Raw genomic sequence first — 27,191 nt, 5'->3', positions numbered from 1 at the left:
AGGGTCTCTGGCTCTGAACCTCCAAGATCTCTGGCTCTGAACATCCAAGATCTCTGGCTCTGAAACCTCCAAGGTCTCTGGCTCTAAAATCTCCAAGATCTCTGGCTCTGAACATCCAAGATCTCTGGCTCTGAACATCCAAGATCTCTGGCTCTGAAACCTCCAAGGTCTCTGGCTCTGAACATCCAAGATCTCTGGCTCTAAGACTTCCAAGGTTTCTGGCTCCAAGACCTCCAGGGTCTCTGGCTCTGAAACCTCCGGGGTCTCTGGCTCCAAGACCTCCAAGAACTCTGGCTCTGAAACGTCCAGGGTCTCTGTCACTCTTACACTGCCCTCACAGGGATATTTTGCTGTATTAACCCCATGGAGTCTTTAACTGATAAAATCCTGCTGCGTTTGGACTGGATCCTAAAAGACCCCATCTGAAAACCAGCCTGGCCCCGGGGAAACACCACCCCACTTTTCCCACAGCTGGGAACGGCTGGATCCTGCCAGCCTGGACCTTCTTCAGACCCCTGGAGCAGGCAGAGCTCCTCCCCAGGGCCTCACCTGGATGTGCTGGGAGAAGTGAGCGATGTCGTGGTCTGGTTGATTTCCAGATGCCAAAACTCACATACTGCTCTCCGTGAAGAGAGCAGGACCAGCCTGAACCCTCCTCAGACCTGCTCTCCATGAAGAGAGCAGGACCAGCCTGAACCCTGCCAACCTGAACCCTCCTCAGACCCCTGGAGCAGGCAGAACTCCTCCCCAGGGCCTCACCTGGATGTGCTGGGAGAAGTGAGCGATGTCGTGGTCTGGTTGATTCCCAGATGCCAAAACTCACATACTGCTCTCCGTGAAGAGAGCAGGACCAGCCTGAACCCTCCTCAGACCTGCTCTCCATGAAGAGAGCAGGACCAGCCTGAACCCTGCCAACCTGAACCCTCCTCAGACCCCTGGAGCAGGCAGAACTCCTCCCCAGGGCCTCACCTGGATGTGCTGGGCGAAGTGAGCGATGTCGTGGTCTGGTTGAGTCCCAGACACCAACACTCACATACTGCTCTCCATGAAGAGAGCAGGACCAGCCTGAACCCTCCTCAGACCCCTGGAGCAGGCGGAGCTCCTCCCCAGGGCCTCACCTGGATGTGCTGGGCGAAGTGAGCGATGTCGTGGTCCGGCTGGTTCCCGGACGCCAGCAGCCGCGTCCTGCTCTCCGTGAACTGCTGCAGCTTCTCCCACAGCTGCTCGTACTGCTCCACCTTGGGCAGCAGGCCCTTGAGGGCGTCCTCCCGCTGCTGCTGCTGCTGGCACAGCCTCCCAAAGTGCTCTGTCACCCGCGCCAGCTTGTCCTGCAGCGTGGAGGCCGCGGGGCTGTCGGCGGCCTCGGTGAAGCGCGTCACCATCTCCCTGGTGGCCTCCAGGCAGCTCCTCTGCCTGGCAATGTCCTGCTTCAGCTTCTGTGGGGAGCACACGAGGACAGAGAGGGGTTTTTAAGGAGGGTTCTTCAGCAGAACTGACTGGGCAGCCCTCTGGAGCAGCAGCAGGTGGTTTGACACAACGAGAGTTGGGAAAAAATAGTTTTGTATCCCAGTTTTTCTTTCCTTTCTGACCTGCCCAACATGATCTGCTTTTCCCCGTGTCTGAAATCTTGTTAGCAAAGAAAAAAGGAGAATTTCAACAAGTCTGTGACCTTGCACAGAGATGCTGGAGCTGCCTCATCCCTGGAAATGTCCAAGGCCAGATTATACAGGGCCCTGAGCAAGCTGGTCCAGGGGAAGGTGTCTCTGCCCATGGCAGGGCATTGGAATTAGGATGGTGCTTAAGGTTCCTTCCCACCCAAACCATTCAGTGATTCTACATAAATAAAATAAAATAAAATAAAATAAAATAAAATAAAATAAAATAAAATAAAATAAAATAAAATAAAATAAAATAAAATAAAATAAAATAAATTTAAAATAAAATAAATTTAAAATTAAATAAAATTAAAAAAAAAAAATAAAAGTAAAGATAAAAATTCAAATAAGAATTAAAGTAAAATAAAATAAAATTTAAAAAATAAAAATAAAATAAAATAAAATTAAGATAAAAATTCAAATAAAAATTAAAGTAATATAAAATAAAATAAAATTTAAAAAATTTAAAAAATAAAAATAAAATAAAATAAAATAAAGATAAAAATTCAAATAAAAATTAAAGTAATATAAAATAAAAATAAAATAAAATAAAATAAAATAAAATAAAATAAAATAAAATAAAATAAAATAAAATAAAATAAAATAAAATAAAATAAAATAAAATAAAATAATTCTGCTCATATTCATTTTAAGGGTTTTTTTTTTGGTGCTTTCAGCACTCAGCAGTTACCCCTGCATGGTGCAGGTGCTGCTCTGGGGTGTTTGGGGTGAGGGAGCCAGCCCAGCCTTACCACACTGGTGGCAAGCGAGTCCTGGATGGAGGCAGAGGTGAGCACAGCTGGCTGATCCTTCTCCAGGCTCTTCTCAATCTCAGCCACGGACTGGAGGAGGCTCTCCAGGCTCTCCTGGACGCTCTGGGACTGGGCAATGGATTTCTGCAGCAGGTCTGAGCGCTCGGACATCTGCTGGGACAGGCTCTGGAAGCGGCTCACGATGGCATCTGCAGGGTTCAGCACAGAGCACACTCAGTGGCACAGAGCTCCAAGTGCTCAGAGAGCAGCCAGCGTCACCTTTGGCTCCCCAAAATTTTCAGTGATGACAAATCCCTGTCCCCAATTTCAGCAGTGAGACAGGGGACAAAACACAAGTGGCACATCCCTCCTCACATGCAAACCCTGAAGATGCACTGCCATGTGATTACCCCCAAATTCCCTCCAAAAAGTGATTTATTTTTGCTCCCTCTGGCTTGTTCCCACTCTCCCCAGCCCTCCCTGCTAACAGGCAGCTGCTTTGCTCTGTACCTGTTGTCTCCTGGATGTGGCTGTGGTCTGGGGCTGGCTCCCCTTGGATGTCCAGCAAGGTCCGAGCTGCTTTCTGCAGCTTCTCCACTGGCACCTGGTGCTCAGCCAGGTCTCCCTGCAGTTGCTGTTTCCACACAAGATAAGGCAAAAATCAGACATGGGTCCCAGGCAGGATTGCCACACTCATGGAGCTTTTACACCCTCTGAGGGATCCTCTGCACTTCATCCGGATTGTTAAGAAATGATGGAAAAATCTACCCCCACACAGAGCTGGATCAGAGGGTTTGGGCTGTCCCAGTGCTCTGGCACCCTCATGGGGGAGGAATGTCCCTCTCTATGCCCCTCTAGGGTGTCTGCAGCTCCTAAACACCTTCCCCAGAAGTTTGACTCCACCTGACCTGCAGCACAGAACCTGCTACACCTGCAGGTGCATCTTTGCCCTCAACCAGCACAAAAAAACCCCCAATGGGTCAAATCTCCCTGCTGCTGACTGCTCAGAGCAGCCAAATTCCCATCCAGGCTCCTGCACTTCCCAGGAAATCCTTCAAATGTACCTTGGTGCTGGCGAGTTGCTTCTGCAGCACGGCCAGATCCGAGGAGACCGTTTCTGAGAGCAGCTTCCCCAGGGCAGCCTCACTCTCCTGCAGCCACGTCCTCAGAGACTCTGCCACCTCCTGGAACTGCTGGTAGTGATCCAGCAAGGTGTTCAGGTGGGAGCCCAGCCTGGAGCACTGCAAGGGAGCAAGGAGAGGTGACAGGGATGCACGTGAATGCTGAGCAGCCCGCGGGAAAAGGCACAGGAATCAGCAAGAAAGAAAAAGCAATTTAAAAAAAATCAATCTTGCCACAGGCTAAATGAATTACTAGGGGTGACACGGATGTTGCAACAGCAAGACAAGGGTGTTGCCCAAGCCCTGAAGAAGACAATCCTTGTCCTACAATCTATAAATGCCATGATGGCTGGGACACAGGAGGAAAAGAGCCCCCAGCTCCCAGCCCTTCCCATACCTTGGAGTGCAGCGTGGTGTATCTCTGCGTGGCGTCCTCCAGCTTGCTCTTGACCACGCTCCTGGACATCACCAGCTGGGATTCATCACCCCCAGCATCCCCATCCAGAAACTTCTCCCCCGACATGGTGACGAAGCGCAGGTCACCCTTGTGGGAGATCACATCCTCGGCGAAGCTGCCCTGGCGCCGCAGCAGCTGCCTCAGGGAGGCAGGGTCGCTGTCCCCCTTGTACATGCCCTGCAGCTCCTGCTCCGCCTGCTCCAGCCAGGCCTGGAACTCCCCGTGGTCCTGCAGGAACTTGTGGAGCTCCTCCCTGAGGAGCTGCACCCGTTTCAGCTGCGCCTCGGCGCGCGCCAGCGACGCCGGGTACCGCTCCCGCAGCTGTGCCAGCTGTGCCTGCAGCCTCTCCTGCTCCTGCCCAGCCAGGCTGGGCCCCTGCTTGTCCAGGAAAGCCTGTGCTGCCTGCGTGGCCAGGATGATGTCCTGCTGCTGGGACAGCAGCTCCTGGTGCTGCGCCTGGAAGGTGCAGGGAGAAAGGTGAGCTCGGTGCTGAGGGGGCTCTGCTCGCCTCTGCAGCTGTGGATGGGCCAGCACTGGAAGGGTTAAAGCAAAGAGTGGAGCAGCCTGGTCTAGTGGAAGGTGGGAGTGGAACAGGATGATCTTTAGGGTCATTTCCAAGCCAATTATTTTCATGATTCTGCGACAAAGCATCAGCAGGGTGGGGAAAACTGGGAGCGTCCCAGGTTGGGCTACAGGAGTACAGAGTGAGCCCTTCTGTGGGCATCATGGGCACCTGCTGGACCCTGGTTACACCTTGTGGGTGGGCACACGCCCACCACACATCCTGCATCTCCTGCAGGGCCTGTCTGAGCTTCCCCCATGGAGAATCCCATATTTCATACCCATATAACAGCAGGGACAGGCATGGGGCAGGAGGCTTTGGGTGGGACAAGGTGTCAGTGCTGACCTTCAGCCTCTCGTAGTGCTCATCCAGGCTCTCAGCAGCACTGCCTGCTCCCACAGTGTGGCCATCAGGGACATCCCCAGTGCTTTTTGCTGAGCCTGGGCTGGCAGGGTGGGGTCTGTACTCTGGGAGCTCTCCCCTCTGCTCCAGCGACGCCACCCAGCTCAGGAGGGAATCGATCTTATTGCTGTTCTCCTCCAGCTCCTTGGCAGCTTTCACCTGAAAGCACAAGGGCTCCAGATAAGAATGACCCAGTTCTTGCATGTTCAGCAGACTGCTGCACGGGGGAGGGAGACAAAAATCAGCAGAAAGAGGGAAAAAAAAAAAAAAACAAACCCAAGGAGTTTCCCAGCCTCAGCAAATGCCTGAGACACCTCCAGACCCTTTGTGGCTCTCTGGAAGGTGCAGAAAAGCTGTGAGACATCTCAGCCTCGCTGCTACATTGAATTTCTCATGCTCATACACCCCAAAAGGGCTGGGATGTGATTGGCAATCCTCATCCATCAGGGGTCACCCCAAAGGCAGAGTAAGGGACCTTTCCTCCCCCATTCCCTGCACAACCAGCTGCAGCTCCCAAGGCATTTAATGACAGAAATATCTGGGGGAAAGCTCACCCAGGAAGGAACCACAAGTTGCTCTGTGCTGCATCACCCAGATGGGCTCCCAGGACCTCACAGTCCCCTTCAAGCAAAGCCTGGAAGCTCTGCAGCCCCTGGCACGTTACCTTCTCAGTCTCCTGCTGCACTGCAGCACTCACAGCACTCTCCAGCTCCTTCTGGGCCACCTCTGCCCTCTCCTGCAGGGACTGGTACTGCTCCTTGGCACGCTGCAGGTCCTGCTGCAGTGCTGCCAGCTCCCCAGGCTCCAGCTTGGCCTTGTTCTCCTCCAAGAACTGCTCTGTGCTCTTCAGGACACCGGCGAAGGAGGCGGCTCTGCTGTGCATGCTCCTCTGCAGCTCCTGCATGGGTGAATTCATGAGGCTCTGGGCACTCCTAAAGTGAAACCTCCCCACCTCTGCCCCCCAAAATTTAAATATCACCGACCTTAACATCGCTCTGCCTCTGCTGGAGGGCGGGCAGGTCCCCCTCTGCTGTCTGCTGCTCTGCCAGGGTGTCCTCAGCCTGGCCCAGCCAGCGGCTCAGCTCGGCCAGGCTCTGTGCCCGGGCTGCCTGCTGCTCCTGCAGCGTCTGTGGGCACAGCAAAGGGGACAGGGGCACAGTCAGGGCCAGCCCTGCACCTCCTCTCACCTGCTGCTGAAAGGCAAGGTCAGGTTACAGCTCCTGGAGGGGAGGATGCAGCACAGAAAACTTTTGCGGATCTCCAGGTGCTCCCTGTCCGGCAGCAGGTGTCACATCCCTGCCGAGCTGGTGGCACTTTTGTCACTTTTGTCACTGGAGGTTTCTCTCTGTTGAGCTGCAAGATGGAGCTGCACTGCTCTCCCAGCAAAACTCAGCCATGAGTTTCTGTGCCTTTTCCATTCTACTTTACAAACATTAGAAGTGCAGCAGAAACTCATTGAGTGAGAGGCAACAACAGCCCGGGGCAGGCAGCGCCACTGTGGAGCCCCAGACAACCCCAAATAAGGGATTTTTAAAAATGATTTGGGGTTGGAAAGGGAGCCCTGGAGAGGGAAAGTGTTTCTGTGGCTGATCCAGCTCCTCTTTTTGCTGCCAGAGCACAACACAGAAGCGCCTGTTTGAGCAATTGAGCATGATGTGACCTGAGAGTCCCTGTGACACCCCTGTCCCCCTCTGCCAGGGGGGATAAAAGGTTTTTGAGCTTTTCACTGGGCATTTCAGCAAGGTGATGTACAAACTTGTGCCAAACACTGTGCCTGTTTCTCCCAGTCATAAGATAAAACAACAGAAGCAAATTGAAAGAGCCTTCTTAAGAGCTCTTCAGCTGCAAAGCGAGTTCTTCCCGGGTTAGGATGGGCTCAATCTGAAAAGGCAAAGCAAACTGGTTAATACACACACACACACACTCCAGAGAGGACAGGCAAGAGTTACAGAGAGCAATTGTTAATAATAAAAACACATTAATCCTGTCTTGGATGAGAGGATCCATGCAGTGCTGGGTGCTGCCCAGAGATCTGAGGGCTTGTTTCTGCCCTTGCCAGCTGTTTCCCTGGGACAGCAATGCCTGATGTGTGCAGTGGAAATAGGACATTGGGTGCTCCCTACACAGGGATTTTGGGGGTGATTACAGGGTTTATTCCACCCAGCCCCAAACAATTCCATATCTAGCAGAGAGCTGCTGCCCAGACCTTGGCAGGGCTCCACATTTTGGGGAGCAAAGCAACTTTCTGCCTGGTAGGGAGAAGAAAGCCTTTTAGAGGAAGCTCATGATGTGCAGTGAGAACCCCTGAACTGAGAGTGGCATGCAGGGGAAATCCCAGAGTGGAGGTGCTGCTCCTGTGGCCGGGAAGCGCTTCAGCAAGCAGAGGAGGAGATGTCTCACAACCTTCACCTGCTCCGTCTGCTCCGCTTGCTGGAGACAGAGCTGCAGCACCTCCAGCCGCGCTGCCACGCGCTCTGACAGCTCCCTGAAGGCTCTCTGCAGCTCGTTGAGCAGCCTCAGCAGCTGCCTGCTCTGCTGGGGCGTCAAATCCTGCGCGTGCTCCGAGATGAGGAGCTGGATGTCGAAGGCAGCGGCGTCCAGCTCAGCCTTGGTGCCAGCAAGGGGCTCCTTCAGCTCCTGAATGGGGGAGAAAAAACACCCAAAATGACCTTAAAATGACCCTAAAAATGACCCTAAAAATGATCAGGGTTGTGGCTGCACTGCTTCCCATCTGCAGGTGTCACATGAAATACATTCCAAAAACACCAAACTCTCCCAAAACTGAACTCAGCATGGAGGTGAGTGTCGCAGACATCTTTTATGAAAAATCCTTTCCTTGGGATTTTTCCTCCTGAGAAGCTGAGAGGAAAAACCTCAGGAACAAAATGCAAACAGTGGTTATCTGCTGCTGTGGAATGCTACAGGTGCATCTGGGATTGGTCTCATGTGGTTGTTTCGAATTAATGGCCAATCACAGTCAGCTGGCTTGGACTCTCTGTCTGAGACACAAACCTTTGTTATCATTTCTTCTTTTTCTATTCTTAGAAGAAATCCTTTCTTCTATTCTTTTAGTATAGTTGTAATATAATATATATGATAAAATAATAAATCAAGCCTTCTGAAACACGGAGTCAGATCCCCATCTCTTCCCTCATCCTCAGACCCCTGTGAACACTGTCACAGGTGACAGCATCTCACCACTGGGATTTTCCAACTTCCCTCTGCACCAGGTGCTGTTGGCACCTCACCAAGAGGTTTCTTGGATGTGTGTAGGGCTGCCCTTGGGTCTGAAGATGACCCACACATGACCACAGCGACTCCACGTGCCACCACCAGCTCTCAAAGCCTTCAATGCCCTGATTTCCACGCCCAAGATGCCACCACCAAACTTGGAAACAATCTTTATTGCTAGAAGATGGATAAGAAGACTGGGCTGCACATACAGGTGATGGAGACCAGGGCAGGTGTGATGGAGCAGCTTCCCAGAGGATGCAGCCTGACAGGAACCTCCCCAGGTCACTCAGCCACCACCACAGCCCTGCACAGGAGCACTTCAAACAACCAAACCAGGCTGGGTATTAGGGAAATAAATGATTTTAGAGAGAACACGCAGCACAGCAGCTCCTGCTGCAGCACAAGCTAAGGGCAAACCCTGGGAGAGAAGCAGGATTAAAAGCTTCTCTTTTAATGTATTTTAATTATACACTTATATAATATATAAGTGTATAATTACACAAGTTATATACACTTATAAAATTATACACTTACATATAATATATAATATATAATATATAATATATAATATATAATATATAATATATAATATATAATATATAATATATTATATATAATATATTATATATTATATATTATATATTATATATTATATATTATATATTATATATTATATATTATATTAGTGTATAATTATATACGTGTAATCATACACTTATATAATATATAAGTGTATATATTATAAGTGTATATATTATAATGTGTATTACGGAAATAAATAACTTTAGAGAGAACACCCAACACAGAAGCTCCTGCTGCAGCACAAGCTAAGGGCAAACCCTGGGAGAGAAGCAGGATTAAAAGCTTCTCTTTTAATGTACATATATAACTATAAGTGTATATATCATAATGTGTATTATTGGAAATAAATGACTTTAGAGAGGACACCCAGCACAGCAGCTCCTGCTGCAGCACAAGCTAAGGGCAAACCCTGGGAGGGCTTTGCAGGATTAAAAGCTTCTCCTCTGTGCAGAGGGCAGCAAGTTCAGCAGGCTGCAGGATTAGGGGCATTGCCATGGCTACCTTGTAGTGCTGCAGGCAGTGACCCAAGCTGCTGCCATCGGTGGCCTGCTGGAAATCTCTGTCATCCAGTGACTCCGTGGTGCCACGGACCCAGCTCAGCAGCTCCTGCAGCCTGCCCTCCAGAGCCTCGTGCTGGGCCAGGATTTTAGCCTGAAAAGCAGAAATCCGTGGTTTAAAGGAGGAATTTCAGGGAGTTTTTGGGGGCAGCAGCGGGGCAGTTGTCAGCTCTACCTTTTCAGCTTCCGCTGCCCCACGAAGGTTTTGCAGCCGGGACTGCAGGACCTCGCTTGCAGAGCTCAGAGACTTCTGGAGGTTCTTGGCATCCTTCTCCAAAGCCTTCAGTAACTGCTCAGGGACCTCTTCAGGCGGGTTGGCCACAATCCTCTGCACGGCATCCAGCTCCTGATTCACTGGGCAGCTCAGCTCCTGCAGCTCGGAGCCCAGAGCCTGAGACAAAACAGCACCACAGGGTGACTTCGCCTCCCTGCTGCCAAAACCCAGCAGGGCTTTTGGAGAGGCAGCTCCAAACACTCAGCCTGGAAAAATTCATCCCCCCCCTCCAGCCCTGCTAGGCTGCCAGCACTCTCCTGCCTCTCTCCAGGCTGTGAAATTCCTGTCAGCCAAGCTCAGGCTGTTGCAGGAGGGATGAGGTTTGATATCAAAGCCTGTTAAACCTGAGACAAAGGTTTCTTTCCCCAGGAAGCTGGGGAGAGGGGGGAAAAGCTCTGTCTGACACCAGCCAAGCCTGGCCCAGCCTCTCTCACCTCTGCTTGCTGCCTCAGGTCGTGCAGGGCTGCCAAATTCTGCTCTGCTGGCTGCACACGCTTGATTCTCATCTCGATGTCTCGGAGCATGGAGAGATAAGATATCAGCCTCTGGTCGTGCTCCAGACACATCTTCTTGCTGAACTTGATCTGCAGAATCAGACAGGAAATCAAAGCTTCAAACTTAGGCAGAAAAGGAGACAAAGTGTTATATAAAATTCTTTTTTTTGTTGTTTTTTTTTTTTTCCCCAAAGGAGAAATTTGTTAATAACGTTCCCGCTCATGGACTCGCCACTTGCCAGCCTTATCTACAAGATTTACTACAGGAGAAATAAACCACATGGTTCTTTTTCCAACATAAGCTTATAAATGGCAAGAGATCTCTTGGTGTTGCAGCAAAAGTGCCAAAAAAAAAAGGAGTTTTACTTGTTAGTCATTTAGCAGTAATGCTCCAGCAAAAGGAGCCACAACTCAGCCCTGAGTGTTTCCAGTTGTACATCACCAGCTCCTTTACCAAATCCACTGCAACATCCACTCCTCCTGCTTCAGCTGCCCTCTGTGCTGAGGATTTCAGACAGATTTAGCACCAAACATCCACAAATAGCTCAGGAAAAAACTGCCTAAATAGCAAAAATATTCACTGACCTGGGCCGGCCTCGTGGACTCCCTCGAGGTTTCCAGCAGCTCCCCCTCCACGATCACAGGTAAGAGCAAACCTGGGCCTGGCTGCTTGCTCCTCTCCTGGGGGGTCTCTTCTTTGGGTTTTGGGGGAGCAGAGGCTCCTCCTTGGTCTCCTCTGAGCTCAGCTCTTTGCTTGTGCTGCTTCTCCTCTCCAAGCTCCAGGATTGCGGAGGTTTCCTGAATTTCTGTGGGTTCCTCTCTGATAATTAAGTCATGGGGCAGTTCCTGTGCCACGGTGGCTGTGCTGGGCACATCCTGGGTGGTTTCCACCCTGGTGTCATCCTGAGCCATCCTTTCCTCCAGACTCAGGCTCCTTTCCTCACGTTTCAGGGCCACCGAGGAATCCTGCCCATCCTTGGTGCCACCTTCCAGCACCTCTCGAGCTTCCCCGTGCTCAGGGAGCACCCGATCCTCTCTGGGGGTTTCTGTGTCTTTCACAGGAATTGTTTTCCTCCCTTTTCCACCCCTGTGCTTGGCTGTGTCTCGTGCCAGCCCAGCAGCAGCCTCGGTGCTGGATTCATGTTCTGGCTCTGGCACCCTGGGGACAAAGTGCTGCTCCTCGCCCTTTCTCCTTGGAATTTCTTGGGGAGCCAGGGGAGGAAGGAGCTGCTTCTCTGCAGGTTCCTCTGGCTGAGCGCTGTCTCCTGGAATGCTGCCCTGCTTGGCTTTCTTCTTCTTGCTTTTCTTTTTCTGGGTAGGTTTTAGCTCAGTTACACTGGTTTTTTCCTGCTCACTTTCTATGCGAGGGGTTTCTCCTCCTGTGTGTTTGGCAGCTCTTTCCCCTGCAAGCTCATCTCCCACAGGCACACCAAGCTCAGGGGGTTCTGCAGGACCCATCCCTCCCTTCCCTGTGCCCACACTGACAGAATCCCTCGGGGCTGCTGGTGTCTCCTGGACCACGCTGGTCACTCTCTCTCCATGCCCAGAAGCCACCACTGCACCTTCTCCACCTGCCACAACTCCCTCTGCACTTACAAACTCTTTCCTCCTCTTCCTCTCCTCATCATCATCCTCCTTGTGAAGCACCTCTGTGCCCAACTGCCCCTTCTCCAAGCCCTGTCTCTCAACTTTCTCTGCCCTTCCATCCATTTCTTCCCTCAATTCCTTGCCCTGGGCTGCTCTCACTTGGGAGATGCCTTTTGGGATCCCTTTTTCCACAGCCCCTGTCACCATTGCCTCTTCAGGGAGGGACACTGTCCCCAACACTGAGGGGAGCTCTGGAGTCACCTCAGCCTTTGCCTGGGGGTGATGAAGATGACGATGATGTTCATCTTGGGGATGGACACCACCCTCTGAAGCTTCCTGGGGCTTTAATTTCCTTTCTGGCCATGCTTTGGGGGATTTCTCAGTGGCAGCAGCTGCACTCTGAGCTGTGTCATAGCTCACAGCTTCAGGACGAGCTTTGGGCTCAGCACCATCAGACCTGGCAGGGAGGATGACGCCCTCCTCTTTTGGAGACAGTTTTTCTATTTTTTCCTGCATTTTTTCCACTTTGAACACCTCAGAGCCAACCTTCTCCTCAGATATTGGCATGTCTTGAAGACCAGCAGCTAATTTTTGGCTAATCAGCCCTTTCCCAGCAGCCTGAGCTGTGTCATAGCTCACAGCTTCAGGGTGAGCTTTGGGCTCAGCACCATCAGACCTGGCAGGGAGGATGACACCTCCCTCTTTTGGAGACAATTTTTCTATTTTTTCCTGCGAGACTTGCAATTTTTCCGCTTCGAACACCTCAGAGCCAACTTTCCCCTCGGACACCTGCACATCCCGAAGACCAGCAGCTAATTTTTGGCTGATCAGCCCTTTCCCAACAGCCTCCCTCACAGTCAACCTTTCCCCACCGGGGGCACCCACGATTCCCCCAGCCCTGAGCTGGTTGCTGGCGATCACTTTGGCCATGGCCTCATCCAGCACGCCGCGCTCCACAGCCGCCCTCAGGGACAGCCTCTTGCTCACGGAGCCCTCCACCACCAGGCCTCCGGCGTCTGCCTGTGCCTGCAGCAGCCTCAGGGCGGGCAGGGGGTCCACCCTGCCCATCCTCACTGCCTGGGCACACGGCAGCTTGGCGCCCGTGGCCTCGTCCCTGACGGCCTGCAAGGGATGCACCTCCAGGTACCGCTGGCCGGATTCCACGTCGATTCTGCACTTCTTCAGGAGCTCTGAGTAGGGGGTGATCCGGCAGCTCTCGGGGTCCACAATGCCTTCTCTCATGGCTGAAGATGACAGGGCTTTCTCCACCGCCTGCTGGGGCACCAAGCCCTCCCGCGCCGCCTCGCTCAGAGCCAGCCGCTGGCCAGAAGCTGGATCGAGGATGCTCCCGCTCTCAGCCTGGATCTCCTGCACTTTCCTCTGGAATTCTGGGCTGAGGAGCCCCAGTGACACTGCCTGGGGCAAGGGCAGCTTCTCCTTGGTGGCCGGGTGCACAAAGCCCTGCCGGACCACGCTTTCAGCTTTCCTGAGCTCCTTGCACAGGGCTGGACTGATCAAACCGTGCTTCATGGCGTTGTCCACCGACAGCCTCATCCCAGACACGTGGTGGATGATCCCTCCATCGCCAACCTGCTTGGTCAAGAGCTGAAAAGCTTTTTCCTTCTCCAGGAGCCCTTTTTCAACAGACTCTGCCACAGTCAAAGGCTGCTTGCTTGCAGGATCCACAATCCCACTGGTCTCAGCCTGCAAATTAATGAGCTTCTGCCTGGTCACCTCATCAGTGCCTTTCCCCTTGGAAGCCTTCTCCAGCTTCACCAGCTCTGCCTGGCTCGTCGGCTCTACGAGGCCCAGATTTGAAGCCAAAGTCACTGACACCTTCTTGCCACGTTTCAAGTCAACAATGCCCCCAGTGACCACCTGCCCTTCCAGGATCCTCATGGCCGTCTCCTTGTCCAGAAGGCCAACAGCAGCAGCGTCCTTGATGGAGTAGACAAAGTTGTTGCCCGGGTCAAGGACACCACTTATGGCTTTGTCAGACGTGAGCACCTTCTGGAGCAGCTCCTCATCCATCAGACCTTCCTCAATCACGTCCTCAGTGGTCAAGGATTCACAGGCCTGAGGGTCAAAGAAGCCACTGAACATCTTCATCCTCTCCATGAGTTTCACAGCCGTGTGGCCAGACACCAGCCCAGAGGCCACGGCCTCATCCAGCAGCAGGGTCCTGCCCGTCTGCTCGTGGGTGATGCCACCACTTTGGAGCTGCATCAGGAGCTTTTCCAAAGTGTCCTCTGCTTCCTGCTCCTCAGGGGCTGGCAGGGGTGGCTCCTCAACGCCCTCATCACCCAGCACTTCTTCCTGCTCTCCTGTGTCCTCTGCTTCCTGCTCCTCGTGGGGTGGCAGGGATGGTCCCTCATCACCCAACACTTCTTTCCACTCTCCTTCCTCCACTTTCAGCACGGTTTCCGTGTCCTTGCTTTGCCTCTCTGCTGGTGCTGCCTCCCCACGTGCAGGGAGCACATCCTCCTCTCCTCCCAGCACACCATTTTCAACTGTCCCCTCCTTCAGCACATAAACCTCTCTCACATCTCTCACATCTCCTGCCTCTCCTTCAGGCTCCCTCACACCCCGAGACCCCTCTGCCACCATTTTCAGTCTGTCTCTGCTTTCTGGAACGCCCATTGTAATGCAGATTTCACTTTTCACAACCACTGCCCCACTTTCCAATGCCCTCTTCTGATATTCGGGACCTTCCACTCCATCTGCTGCAGGAGGCTTGGACTCTTCTTCTGCCTCGATCATCATTTCCTCTGTTTCTCTGGTTAATCCACTACCAAGGTCACTGGGAGGTTCTGGTATCAGTAATTTTACCTGATGCTTATCCCTGGTTGTAAAAATCACCTGTTCTTTTCCAAATTCAGCATCAGTTTCACTCCTGATGCTCTCCAGCTCAGGGGAAATCTGCTCCTGCTCTTCCACACGCAGGAACTCCTCTGCATCCTCCAAGAGGAGACCTTCAGGTCCCACCACCACCTCCCCATTCTCCAGAGCACTTCTGGGTGGTAGGATCTTCTCACTTTCACCTTTTGAAGGAGCAGATTGAAGCTCAAGCTGCTGCAAAGCCAAACCATTGCAAGGTTTGCTTTCAAGAGCTGCCTCCCTCTCCTCAAAGCCTTCCAACACCTGTGCACAGGATCCATTTTCCTGGCTTTGGATGAGAGCTTTAGTGAGGTTGTTCAACTCTGCATCCACCAGGAGCACCTTCTGGCCATCGTGGATGTTGATGTAGCTGTGGGTCATCAGGTGGAACATCAGCTTTTCATCAGCACTCCTCAGCAGAGGTTCCTCCTGACCTGTGGGGCTCCTTCCAGGGGAGCTCTGGCTCCTGCTTGGAGCTCCAGAGAGCTGCACGCTGGCCAGGACATCAGGGATGGCTGTTGCTTTCAGCTCCTTCACCACCTCTCTGTCCAGGATGCCCTGCTCCACTGCCCTCTGCCAGGACACCACCTCTGTGGTTTCTGGGACGAAAACAGCCTGCAGGAGCCGCCTCTTGCTCAGAGCCTCCTCCATCAACTCCGTGGAGAGCATCCCCTGCTCCAAAGCATCTACAACGGGGATGACCTCCCCTGTCTCTGGCCACAGCAGCCCCATGAAGGACCACAGGGACTCCAGCACCAGCAGCGCAGTCCTTGGAGCCACCAAACCCCTCCTCAGGGCCTCATCCACGCTCAGCCTCTCTCCCGTGGTGGTGTCCACGATCCCACCAGTCTGGAGCTGCCGGACGAGGAGCGTGCAGGCCAAATCCTGCTCAATCAAATGGTGCCTGACAGCCTCATCCACGGTCAGCCTGTGCCCTGTCCTGGGGTCCACAATGCCACCAGCAAAGAGCTGGGCTTCCAGCAGCCTGGTGGCCACCTGCCTGTCTATGAGCCCCTCCTGGAGAGCACGGAAGATGCTGACCTCCCTGCCTGACCTCAGGCTCACCATGCCACCCGCCAGCTGCCTGACTGGGAGCAGCCTCAGCCCGGCCTCGTGGTGGGTGATGCACCTGTCCAGGAGCTCAGGCAGGCTGATCTTCTCAGCAGTGTTGGGGTCAATCAGGTCCTTGCCACATTCCAGGTGGGACAGGAGCCTGGAGTGGAGCTGGGGGGGAAGGAGACCCTCTTGCACTGCTGTCTCCACGCTGATTCTGCCCTGCTGGGATTTAAAGCCCCCAGTGAGGAGCTCGGCCTCAAGAATCTTCAGCCCAATGCTCTCGCTGATCCTGCCCTCTTCTATGGCAGCAGCGACGGGGAGGAGCTGCCTCCCTTCACATCTGATCTCTTCCACCTGCTGGAGGGCATCCTTCAGTTCCTGCAGCACCTGGAATGCCCTGGGATCAATGATGTTTCTTGCCAGGGCTTCCTCCAAGGAGAGTTTCTCACTGGTCTCTGGGACAACTAAGTCAGAGGAGATCACCTGGGCCTCCAGGAGGACCAGGCCTGTGTCCTGATCTATCAGACCTCTCTGCATGGCACCAAACACAGGGAATATTTCTACCGTGCCAAGATCGATCACTCCTGCCACGGCTTCGCTGCCCTGGAAAAGAAAGAGAAGGAAAAGAATTAGATCAAAATTCAGCATTTCCAGCACTCATTGCGTGAGTTTCAGGGAGGCCTCACTTAAAAAACAAAACAAAAAAAATTTAAATCCCCAAACAGGCTAGAAAGTCCTAAAGTGTTTGCAATCTAGTCCATCACCAGGGCAGCACCAAGATGCTTCCAATATCCACCAGCAGCAATGCAGCAAAGCAGCAAGCACCAAAACTCAGACTCATTCCTAATGCTCCACAGAAAAGAGGCCAGGAAACCAACAAGCACAACAAAGCCCTTCAACAACTCCACCTTTAAAAAGCAAAGACAACACAAATCCCACTCTTGGGGAAGAAAACCCCCCCAGAACCACCCACTGTGGGGTATAAAGAGGAACCTTCCCCAGCACAGCCTCCATGCTGATCCCTGCCATGCTGAGAATCCTGCACTTGCCAAGCAAATCCCAAGTGCCAGGATGGGTGGGGAACACCACAGAGCCCCGTGGCATGGAGCAGCTCCCAGCCATGCATCAGGGCAGGAGCAGCACAGCTCCCCACTGCAGCACCTCCAAGCTGCTCCTCAGACAGGGCCAGGGGACAAATGGAACAAGTTGGAGGTTTCAGCATGAACAGGGACAAACTGGGGCCACACCAGCTACTGGAGGGGCCTTTTCTTGCTGCTATCCCCACAGGGAGGGTGATAATTTAAGTGATAAAGTGTCTTTGTTCAAAGGCTCTTTGGACGTTTAGGTTTCTCCCCATTGGGTATAAGGCTGGCCCAAGCACTCCAAGATTTTTGTGGGGATAACAAGGAGGGAATCAGGACTATGGAATGAACTCCTTTTGCATCCCAACACCCTGCTGTGGGGACGGGAGGAACCTTCTGGGACAACCTCAGCTCTCCACCACCACGGCCAGGCCCTGACGTGCAAACTCAGCGACGTGGAAAGACAGAGAAAGAGGGAAAAAGGGGGGAAAAACAAAAGAGAAAGATCAAAAAAGGAGATGGATGGGAGGGAGGGGAGTAAAAGGCTTTTACTTACCGACTTGCAGGGTGTGCCTTGAGCAGTTAAAGACAGAGCCTTATGGAGCAGTTCAGCCGTATCACACACAGTGTAAAGCTTGGGGTTAGCGTCCAGCATGCGACTGTTTTGTTTTGCAAAAAGAACCCCACACACAGGTCCGTCCTCTTTCCCTTCTGTGTGTTTTGTTTTTGTTTGTTTAAATCCCAGGGGGGTTAGTTAAACTTGTAAGCAAGGATGTCAGTTAATCTTAAAAACAGTTGACATGAAACACAAACCATACAGGGACACATCATGCTCAATTTAGCGCGCTCTGCTTTGCAATTTTTTTTTTTTTTTTTTTGGTCTTTTGTAACTTCTTTCTGACAGTTGGATGTTTCCAGCAAGCAAATGTTAAAGAGTTCTTCATGCTCCCTCTACAGTGAAGCAACAGCTCCGCAGCAGAGCTGCAGGGATGGTTTTGCAGACGGGGATTTGAGGTGAAGCCCCACTGCCATCTCTTGTTTTGCTGCCTGGCCTTCTTTGAGTCTGTGAGTGAAAACTGTTCCAGCCCCAAAGCAGCTTCATGCTGTACCAAAACAGCTTGACAAGCCCTGGAGAAGGCTTTTGCTCTAAAATAATTTTCCTGATCAAAAGGGAGGAAAAGGGAAAGGAAAAAAAAAAAAGCACCCATTCCACAGGGAGGCTGCATCAAATCCGTGATGGCTTAACAAAGTGATTTCTTCACCTTTCTGCTGCCAGCACAAGGGCTAAAGGGCTTGCAATAAAAGAAATCATTTCCTGCTCTGAAACACCTGGAATGTGCTGTAAAGTCCAGTTTGGAGCAAAACACTACATTTTTAGGTGAAAGCTGGACAGGAAGATCTCAAAAAAGCAGCTCTGCCACCTTCTCCCCATGAGTGGCTTGAACAGGGCTTCACTCACAGACCTGGGAGCCAAAACCTGCATCTCACAGCCAGATGTGAGCGGGCTGTTGCTTCAGGGCACAGGGAGCCAGCAAGCAAACACACAAAAATATCCATTGACACATGAATATACACTTAGAGAACAGGCACACGTAAATCTGTGAATGACAGCTGGAACAGAGGCAATAAGGATGCGCTCCCAGCCCTCCCTGCAAGGATGGGGCTGGTGGGTGTGAACAGGGAACAGGTCCTGAAGATCCCCCGGGTCAGATGAGGGGCTGGATAATGTAATTGCCTTCCACAAGGAAGAGAAAAACCCTTGGCCAGACCCTGAGGCCACATCAGTCCCACCTTCCTGCAGTGGGGCTGAGCCCCCTGAGCTCACAGGACACAGATTTTCCTCATGGGGACACTTCCAGGGCAGAATTCCATCTGCCACCCTGCTCAGCAAGCACGAGTGAGCCTCGTGCAGGGGGCAGAGCCCTGATGGCAACCAAAGCACAGCTCTCACAACAGCTCCTGCTTGGCCTCCAGGCACCACCAGATGCTTTGGGTGACCGTGAACAGGAGAGAACCCCGTGCAAGGGGCTGTGAGTGGCCAGAGGCCAGAGACACAACAAAATGAAACCTTTTCCACAGCCTGAGGAGTGGACAGGGCTGAGCACGGAGCTCAGGCAGTACCTTGTGCTCTGTCTCCTGAGCCAGCTGGCTCTGGAGCTGCTGGAGCTGCTCCGTGGAGTTGCTGCAGAGAGCCTGGTAGGTTTCCTTCAGAGCACCGATCTGAGCAGAAATCTGGTCCTTTTCTGGTTGGGAAAGCCTGCGAAGGGGAAGGGGAAATATCTCAGGGTGCTGCCTAAAACAGCTCCACAGAATTGCCACATCATTCCAAGAACAGGAAAAGGCCAAATTCACCATGAGTCCCTTCCTCTCCCTGCCCAGCTCAGCTAAAACCTGCCAGGGTAACCAACCTGCATTGTAACAATCAAACCACAAATATATGTGTCTGCATCTCAACTAAAGAGGATTAATATTGCCCCACAGCATAAATGAGTGCACATTTCACAGATCTCACTGCAGACAACAAAGAAGACAACTGTGGTGTGCAGCTCATTGTTTTTAGCGGGAGTTAGGCACTGGATCCCATGGATCCACAGCTCTAAGGAATCTCATTCCAGCCCCTTTTCTCTCCCTGGTCACACTCACTTGTGGCTGTGTTTTGCCAGGAAGATTTGGGAAGTTTTGATGGCCTCAGAGACCTGCTCCTTCTTCGCAGTCAGCTCCTCATTCAGGGCCTGGAAAAAAAAAATGGAAAAGTGAAATAAAGCAGCTTAATGCAGCTGTGCAAAAAAGAGCAGAAGTTAAACCTCAGGGCCTGGCGTCAGCCCTGCTTTACCTGCTGCTCTGAGATGGATTTCTCAATGTCTCCCAGCTCTCTGCTGCCAGCAGCAGCTGCCCTGCCCTGCACACTCTGCTTCAAGCCCAGGGCCCAGCCCAGGAGCTCCTTCACCTTGTCCACGTGCTCCTGCTTCTCCTCCTCCACCACTTTCTGCAAACAGAGCAGGGAGGAGGAAGACAACCACGTCAAAAGGGAGCTCCAGAGGGGGAGGGAGGGGAGATGCTGCTCCCTCAGCACGGAGCAGCATCCTTGGGGATGTGGGGCATGTGGGGGATGTGGGGACAGGTGCAGGTGTGCCCCATGGCCTCACCTCCTCCTCCTCCAGGCGCCGCAGAGCGTCGCTGATGTACTTCACGTGCTGGGTGGTCAGAGTGACCAGGGCTGTGTAACGGGTCCTCAAATCCATGAACTGCCAGTGGGAAAACACAGAGGGGAAAAACAGAGGGGAAAGGGGGTGCATCAGTCCCGCTGGCAGATCCAGTGTCACCCTTCACAGAACACGACATGGATGAGGCACCTCTGGCTCGGGAACCCCCCAGGGCACCTCTGGCAGAGCTGGGATGGCACCAATGGAATGCAGCCAGTCTGCTGGGGAGGGTGGTGGTGGTGGCGGCCACACAAGGCATGCTGCACGACACTGGGGCGAGGGGACACTCCTGCCACGGACACTGGGGCGGGTGCTGGACTCTCACAGAGAGGGCTGCCGGGATCTCTGACGTATCCACACAGAGCAGACAGGAGCTCGGCTCCCTACAAGGTTCTCATCCCAAAGATGCACACACAGCAACACTGCATGGTGCTCTGGTTTATTTACCTCGAGCAAGGCTGGAGGGCTGAGCCGACCCTGCTGGATTTGACCCAGGGGTTCCCAGGAGTCAAGGTATGGCATACCTGGTGCTTAGGGCACCAAGCCATCCTCTCTGGCTATTGGAAAAAACAGCGAGGGTGGAAACTTTATTTATACAAAAGAGAGTTCAGCAGGAGGGAGCTCATTTTCACAGAGGCTGCTGGGTGGTTTTGCTGGGCGTGGAAGAAGCCCCCAGAATGTCCCCCTGCTGAGCTGAGGTGGGTTCCTACCTCCTGGGTGATGGCATCTGAGGAGGAGAGCATCCGCCGGCGCTTCATGGGCGACTTCTGCTGCGACTCCACGAAGGCCCTGTAGGTCATCAGCTGCAGCTCATAGTCCTGAAAAGGTGGGGAGATGTGGAGCCTGTGAGATCTGCAAACTCTGCCAGGGCTGCCCCTGCCCTGCCCAGCCCAGCCCAGCCAGGAGCTGTACCTTGACAGCAGCCGAGTATTGCTGGGAGAATTTCTGACACTGGTCCAGCTTGGCTTGGTTCTTCTCAATTTCTGCAGCCAAAGCCTTCAAGGGAATTCAAAGGGAAAATGGTTGTCAGAACAGATTGGCTGAGTTGTTGCCCAGAGAAGCTGTGGATGCCCCAGCCCTGGAAGTGTTCAGGGTCAGGTTGGAGCAATCTGGGATAGTGGAAGGTGTCCCTGCTCACAACAGGAGGATGGAAACAAGACAATCTTGGAGATCCCTTCCAACCCAGCCTTTCTGGGATTCTATGACAGCAGCCTTGGGGACGTGAGCAGAATTCTGGTTCACATCCCTGCACTTTTGGGTAAAATCCTTACACTCTCCAATTTTTCACACAAGACCTGATCTGCACCTCGAGCCAAGCAGAGCTCCTCCACTCCCCAGACACCCAACTCAAGCCTGCAGCCTCTTCCCTGCTGCTTCTCATATTCCCAAGCTCAGAGAATGACAAGAAGTGACACGGCCAGGGCAGCAAGGAGACACCACGAGCTGCTGCCTCACCGTTTGCTGGCTGAGCTGCTCCGACAGCACCCGGCTGTCCTCGGCCTGGCCGGGCTTCATCAGCTCCTGCTGGGCTGTGATCTCCTCAATCCACTGGATCAGGGCACCGTGGCACTGCCGGTAATCGCTCAGCACCTCCTGGATGCTCTCCAGCTCCGTGTGGCTGAGAGAAAACCGCCACAGGTAAGAGGAGAGGGAGGTGAAATCCCAGCCAGAAAAAATTTCCCCTCCACCCAGGCTGACCCAAGGGTGAGTGTAAAGGTTGGGAGAAGAGGAAGGAGGTGTCTCACCGGGTCTCAATCTGGGCACAGACTCGCTGCCAGCGGTCCCACAGCTGGCTGCCCTTCTCCTGGAAGCGCTCCAGGTCGATGCTGCGCTCCTGCCTCAGCCTGAAGAGCTGCTCCCCCACCTCCTTTGCCCTCGCCATCTCCTCCTCCAGCCTGGAGAACACGGAGCCCTTGTCCTTCACCTCGCCGAGCCATTGCTGCACAAGGAGACAGCACCGGGTCAGTGTCACCGAAAGCAGAAGGGACCAAGGCAGGGATGTCCTCCCAGACAGAGGTGACGCAGCTGGGAAGGGGTTAATGGGTTTATTTCCCCCTTCTCCTTAAGCTGCAAAGAACGGGGAGGTGTAGAATGAAGGGGAACATGCTCCCAGGTCAGACTGCAGACAAAGCACAAGCCACAGCAGCTCCTCTACACTCACAAAGCAATCAAGGCTCTCACATCAGCAGCACAAAACCCTCTAAAAATGTACCAAGGCAAGAAAAACAGTCCAAATTTAGCAGAGAAAAAAGGAGAGACACTGCTCCTAGTCCTAAACACATTCATATTCTTAACCCTAACAACCTTCTCCACCCCCATCCTATTTCCACTCGTACCCAACAACCTCAAGAACACCCCCAACACAATTACAAACAGTCAAAACCTTCTTCATCACCAACCTGCAGGGCTGTCCTGTGGGTGTGAATGGCTGCCAGGTCAGCAGGAACAGCCTCCTCCTGGCTCAGCTTCACCTCGTAGCCCTTGACCAGGGATTCTGCTCCCTGGGTGCTGCGGATAATGATGTCAACCGTCTTCAACCTGGTGGAATCAAAGAGAACACAGTGAGATCCCGGGCGTGGCACAGATCTGGAGGGGGATGGATTCAGTTACACCCACCACAAGGTGTGCTGGAGGGACACAATAAGGCCTTCAGTGAACAGGGAACACTCAAAAGGGTGTTTAGGAACAGAGGCACGTCCCAACTCACTTTTCCAGGTAGATGGAAGACAGCCCATGTGTCTGCTCCATCTTGTTCACCACCAGGTCCAGCTCTGAGCGCAGGTGGGGCGTGCTGGGCCCTGCAGGAGCTTTGTCCAGGAAGCTGTAGCACCTCTCAGACACAACCCTGAGCTCTGACTGCAGCTGCTGCAGATCCTCCTGCGTGCGCTGCAGGGGGAGGGAGAGACAATGTGAAAGGAGAGATCAAACAGCCAGGGAAAAGGCAGGGGAAAGGGAAACAGGCAGGGAAAAAGGGAGGAAAAAGGTAGGGAAAAGGGAGGGGAAAAGGGAAAAGGGGAGGGAAAAGGGAGGGGAAAGGGAGGGAAAAGGGAGGGGAAAGGAAGGGGAAAGGAAGGGGAAAGGAAGGGGAAAGGAAGGGGAAAGGAAGGGGAAAGGAAGGGGAAAGGAAGGGGAAAGGAAGGGGAAAGGAAGGGGAAAGGAAGGGGAAAGGAAGGGGAAAGGAAGGGGAAAGGAAGGGGAAAAAACAGGGGAAAAGGCAGGGAAAAGTGAGGGAAAAGGGAGAGAAAAAGGAAGGGAAAAAGGAAGGGAAAAAGATGGGGAAAAGATGGGGAAAAGGCAGGGAAAAGGCAGGGAAAAGGGAGGGAAAAGGGAGGGAAAAGGCAGGGAAAAGGGAGGGAAAAGGCAGGGAAAAGGGAGGGAAAAAGGCAGGGAAACAGGCAGGGAAAAAGGGAAACAGGCAAGAGAAAAGGCAGGGGGAAAGGGAAACAGGCAAGAGAAAAGGCAGGGGAAAAGGGAAAAAGGCAGGGAAACAGGCAGGGGAAAAGGGAAAAAGGCAGGGGAAAAAGGCAGCAGAAAAAAAACGTGGGGAAACAGGCAGGGAAACAGGCAGGGGAAAAGGGAAAAAGGCAGGGAAACAGGCAGGGGAAAAGGGAAAAAGGCAGGGAAACAGGCAGGGGAAAAGGGAAAAAGGCAGGGGAAAAAGGCAGCAGAAAAAAAACCGTGGGGAAACAGGCAGGGAAACAGGCAGGGGAAAAGGGAAAAAGGCAGGGGAAAAAGGCAGCAGAAAAAAAACTGTGGGGAAACAGGCAGGGAAAAAAAAGGCAGGGAAAAAAAGGCAAGGAAAAAAAAAGGCAGGGAAAAAAAAAAGGCAGGGGAAAAAGGCAGGATTGCCCTTGGCAAAGCAGCTGGTACGAAATGAAGCAGGCTGTCCACCTGCTGAGCTTCCCTGATGCCTTCTGCACGGCGAGATCCCCTCAAACCCCGAGACTCCCTCAGACCCAGAGATTCCCTCAAACCCCGAGATCCCCTGGCCCACAGAGAGGAGCCACAGCTGTTTTTGGGCCTGACCTCCTGCTCTGCAATGCGCAGGGTGTTCTCCTGGATGGTGTCCCCGTCTGCCCGGGCGCTGCTCGGGGCCTGGATGCGGCTGACGAGGCGCTGCTCGCACTCCTCCAGCCGCAGGCGGATGTTCTTCAGCTCGGACAGGTACGTCCTGGCCACGGTCTCATCCTTGTCCTCTGCAAGGCAGAGACACACAGAACAGCAGCTCAAGCACCGCTGGTCAGGAGCTGTCCCAAACGGGACCTGCTGGAATGCCTGGAGCCTCTGAGCATCTCTGCTTCAGATGGAAAACACCTCGACGAGACACCTCCGTCTCTGAGCTCAGAAAGGAAGGTGTTTGGAATGCTTTCCATTGAGGGAAGCACCTCAGCGGAATCGTTAAATCAACACCTTAATCACATCACTAAATCATCTCCTTGTGGAAATGAGTCCAGCCACAGGACCGGAGTCCTCGCGCCTGGTGGGACTCATGGTGTCACAAGTGCCACCACCACGTGTATTCTCCCAAAGACTAACTGCAGGAAGAGCTCCTTGCTTGGAATGCATCCCCTCTGCCAACACTGTAAGGGCAAGAGGACTCAGTGTAACAGACATCTTTTATGGAAAATCCTTTCCTTAGGATTTTTCCTCCTGAGAAGCTGAGAGGCCTCAGGAACAAAATGCAAACAATGGTTATCTGCTGCTGTGGAATGCAACAGGTGCATCTGTGATTGGTCTCAGGGGGTTGTTTCTAATTAACGGCCAGTCACAGTCAGCTGGCTCAGACTCTCTGTCCGAGACACAAGCCTTTGTTATCATTTCTTCTTTTTCTATTCTTAGCCAGCCTTCTGGTGAAATCCTTTCTTCTATTCTTTTAGTATAGTTATAATATAATATATATCATAAAATGATAAATCAAGCCTTCTGAAACACGGAGTCAGACCCTTGTCTCTTCCCTCACCCTCAGACCCCTGTGAACACGGTCACAGCTCAGCAGCTCAGCTGAAGCTGCAAAGCCAAGGCCTCTCTGCAGGAGCAGCGCTGGACAGAGGCCGAACACTCGCATGGATAGATGCGGGAATAATGAGAGCAGCTGCTCACACCACCAACCAGCCAGCTCAGGAAAAAGGAGGACACGAAGCCATGCCATTAATCCTTTGTTTATGAGCTCCCACAGCTCCTGGCTGAAGCAGCAGGCCCTTTGGAGCTCACCGTTCTCCATGGACTCCAGCAGCTGCCGGATGTGTTCCTTGGAGGACTCCACCTCCTCCTGCAGGCGCAGCCGGTCCGACACGGAGAACAGCTCTGAGTCGCGGCTGTCCTGCAGGAAATCCTCGTAGTGGCCCTGCAGGCTCTTCAGGGCTTGCTGACACTCCCCCTGAGCCAAGGATCTCAGCTGTGAGTGGAAAAAGAGGCACGTCCAAACATCAGGAACAACGGCCTGAGCACCAACTGAGCCGCCTTCGTCTGCCCAAGGGGTATTTTCAGAGGGGGAGAGAAATCCTTGTGCCTCCCCTCAAGCTGTGCTCACTCCCTAATGAAATGCTCAATCCACAATCTCTCAGCAGCAGCAAACTCGTGATGCTCCTTTTATTGGGAAAAGCTGCAGTCCTTTAGGACAGCATCCCCAAACTTTGGTTTTCAAGGTGTGAATTGTTCCTCTTTTCCCCATTGCTGTAAACTGCCACCCTTTTCATGGTGTGCACTGTTCCAGGTGTAAAGACCCTTGATTTCTCCATTCCCTGGTTTTCCCCCTCTCTCTGGCCACACAAGAGAGCAGCACAAACCCCAGAAGCAGGCAGGGAAGTTCCTCTGTACCTTTTCCATGCTGAAGCTCTGCACCAGGGCTATGTCCTTCCTCAGGTAGTTCCAGGAGATGAGGCTCTTGGTGTTCATGTGCAGCTGGTGCCAGAGAGCCATCACCTTCTGGTACAGCTGCTCCACCCTGCAAGGGGAAAGGAGCAGCTCCATCAGCCCAGCAAACCCTGTGAACCCTCCAGCCATCTCTGACAGACAGCCCAGTGACCCCAGTCAGGGAGTGATGCTCCTGCTGTTCAGTGCCAGAGATCCCTGAGGGGATCCCTCCTCCCAAATTGTCATTTTTTTTCATTTTGCAAGCTACAGCAGCAGTCTCTGCAGTGGAGTTTGCAGAAGGATTCCTTTCCCCACCACAAACCACCTTCACACCTCCATCCCCACCATCCCATCTCTCTGTGACCGTCCCCAAGTTACCTGTTGGCCATCTCGATGGCCTCTTTGTTGGGTGGGGGGATCAGGAAGCAGACAGAAGGCACCATGGCCTCGTTCCCTGTGGGGCTGATGACCTTCCACTTGGTCCTCTGGGAATTGTCCTCCAGGACACACTCGTCGTTCCTGCAGATGGTGATCTGCAACAGCGCCGGCGCCCATCAGAAACCAGCAGCAGGGCTGTGCACGCCTGTCCCTGCTGCCAGCCCCTGTCCTGGGGCCGAGCCAGCCCCCAGAAATGCACAGATGGATGTGTTTCAATGGAGCAGCAGCCTGGGGTGGTGCCAGGCAGTTCCGCACGCGCGTGCCGGGACAGGAAGGGACAGGGGAGTCACAGGGAGGAGCTGGCTGCCACCCACGGGCTTGCTTGGCTCAGCACGATGAAGCCCATCCTCCCTGGAAGGGGAAAGGACTCCAGCTCCTGCCCAGAATAAATCTGAGACGCGGAAATGTGCTCCAGGAAAAACATCCCTGCTGTTTCCCTCCCGCTGCCCTCCCACTCCTGCTTTCCACTGACAGATCTCATCCCAAACCACCCCAGTGTCACTGCCTCGTCCCTGCCTTCCCTTCCCAAGTGCCAGCAGCAGCCTGGCAGCCCTCACCTCGATCTGCCTGTAGTCACAGACAGCCTTGATGGGGATGGTGCTCCTCACGGCGTGCTCTGGGTTCCTGGGCCGCAGCTGGACGATGGTCTTGGAGCGTCCCACCAGGCTGGCCACGGAGCTCTTGGACTGGATCAGCTGCTCCTTCTCATCCTGGCAGGGACAAGGAGCATGGGCTGCTCAAGGAGGGTCTGTGCCAGGCTGCTCAGCTCGCCCCCCACCCCAGTGCTGGCCTGCAAGGGCTGAGCAAACACCTCAGAGGATCCTGCTGCCCTGGCAGGGTGGGGAGAGGGCTCAGGAGATGGGATGGGGCATCGCTGCTACTCCCACTGCCCTGCAAAGCCACATGCACGCCTCTGCCTCTCTGGCTGGTAGGACAAAGAAATGTTTTCTTTCAAAAGGGTGAAAATAAGAGAACGCAACATCCACCAAAACAAAGTCGCAGGAG

The 27,191-nt window shown here is 53.2% G+C and overlaps 1 protein-coding gene across 20 annotated transcripts in view; it reads right to left on the bottom strand.

The window, feature by feature from the left end:
- The window catches only part of MACF1 (microtubule actin crosslinking factor 1), a 146,973-nt gene that overhangs the window by 62,533 nt on the left and 57,249 nt on the right, over positions 1-27,191 (bottom strand). For 14 of the 20 annotated variants that reach the window (XM_063177469.1, XM_063177475.1, XM_063177472.1 and 11 more), the window contains 28 exons: positions 26,744-26,896; positions 26,127-26,281; positions 25,713-25,839; positions 25,107-25,290; positions 23,922-24,091; positions 22,603-22,781; positions 22,295-22,433; positions 21,641-21,834; positions 21,351-21,513; positions 20,808-20,891; positions 20,606-20,713; positions 19,839-19,937; positions 19,526-19,678; positions 19,336-19,424; positions 18,814-18,949; positions 10,676-16,213; positions 10,031-10,180; positions 9,498-9,713; positions 9,267-9,416; positions 7,353-7,586; positions 5,933-6,076; positions 5,614-5,847; positions 4,893-5,108; positions 3,926-4,441; positions 3,472-3,648; positions 2,918-3,041; positions 2,408-2,616; positions 1,119-1,436 (listed from right to left, as the gene is read on the bottom strand). In XM_063177469.1, the coding sequence (XP_063033539.1) occupies positions 1,119-1,436; positions 2,408-2,616; positions 2,918-3,041; positions 3,472-3,648; positions 3,926-4,441; positions 4,893-5,108; positions 5,614-5,847; positions 5,933-6,076; positions 7,353-7,586; positions 9,267-9,416; positions 9,498-9,713; positions 10,031-10,180; positions 10,676-16,213; positions 18,814-18,949; positions 19,336-19,424; positions 19,526-19,678; positions 19,839-19,937; positions 20,606-20,713; positions 20,808-20,891; positions 21,351-21,513; positions 21,641-21,834; positions 22,295-22,433; positions 22,603-22,781; positions 23,922-24,091; positions 25,107-25,290; positions 25,713-25,839; positions 26,127-26,281; positions 26,744-26,896 (10,359 nt within the window). Of the gene's footprint in view, positions 1-1,118; positions 1,437-2,407; positions 2,617-2,917; positions 3,042-3,471; positions 3,649-3,925; positions 4,442-4,892; positions 5,109-5,613; positions 5,848-5,932; positions 6,077-7,352; positions 7,587-9,266; positions 9,417-9,497; positions 9,714-10,030; positions 10,181-10,675; positions 16,214-18,813; positions 18,950-19,335; positions 19,425-19,525; positions 19,679-19,838; positions 19,938-20,342; positions 20,453-20,605; positions 20,714-20,807; positions 20,892-21,350; positions 21,514-21,640; positions 21,835-22,294; positions 22,434-22,602; positions 22,782-23,921; positions 24,092-25,106; positions 25,291-25,712; positions 25,840-26,126; positions 26,282-26,743; positions 26,897-27,191 lie in introns of those variants that run through there. The other 6 variants (XM_063177484.1, XM_063177485.1, XM_063177488.1 and 3 more) reach the window with 3 other exon arrangements.

This window comes from Melospiza melodia, chromosome 27 (assembly GCF_035770615.1).
Source record: "Melospiza melodia melodia isolate bMelMel2 chromosome 27, bMelMel2.pri, whole genome shotgun sequence".
Taxonomy (NCBI): Eukaryota; Metazoa; Chordata; class Aves; order Passeriformes; family Passerellidae; genus Melospiza; species Melospiza melodia.
This window is presented reverse-complemented; position numbering and strand designations above follow the sequence as displayed.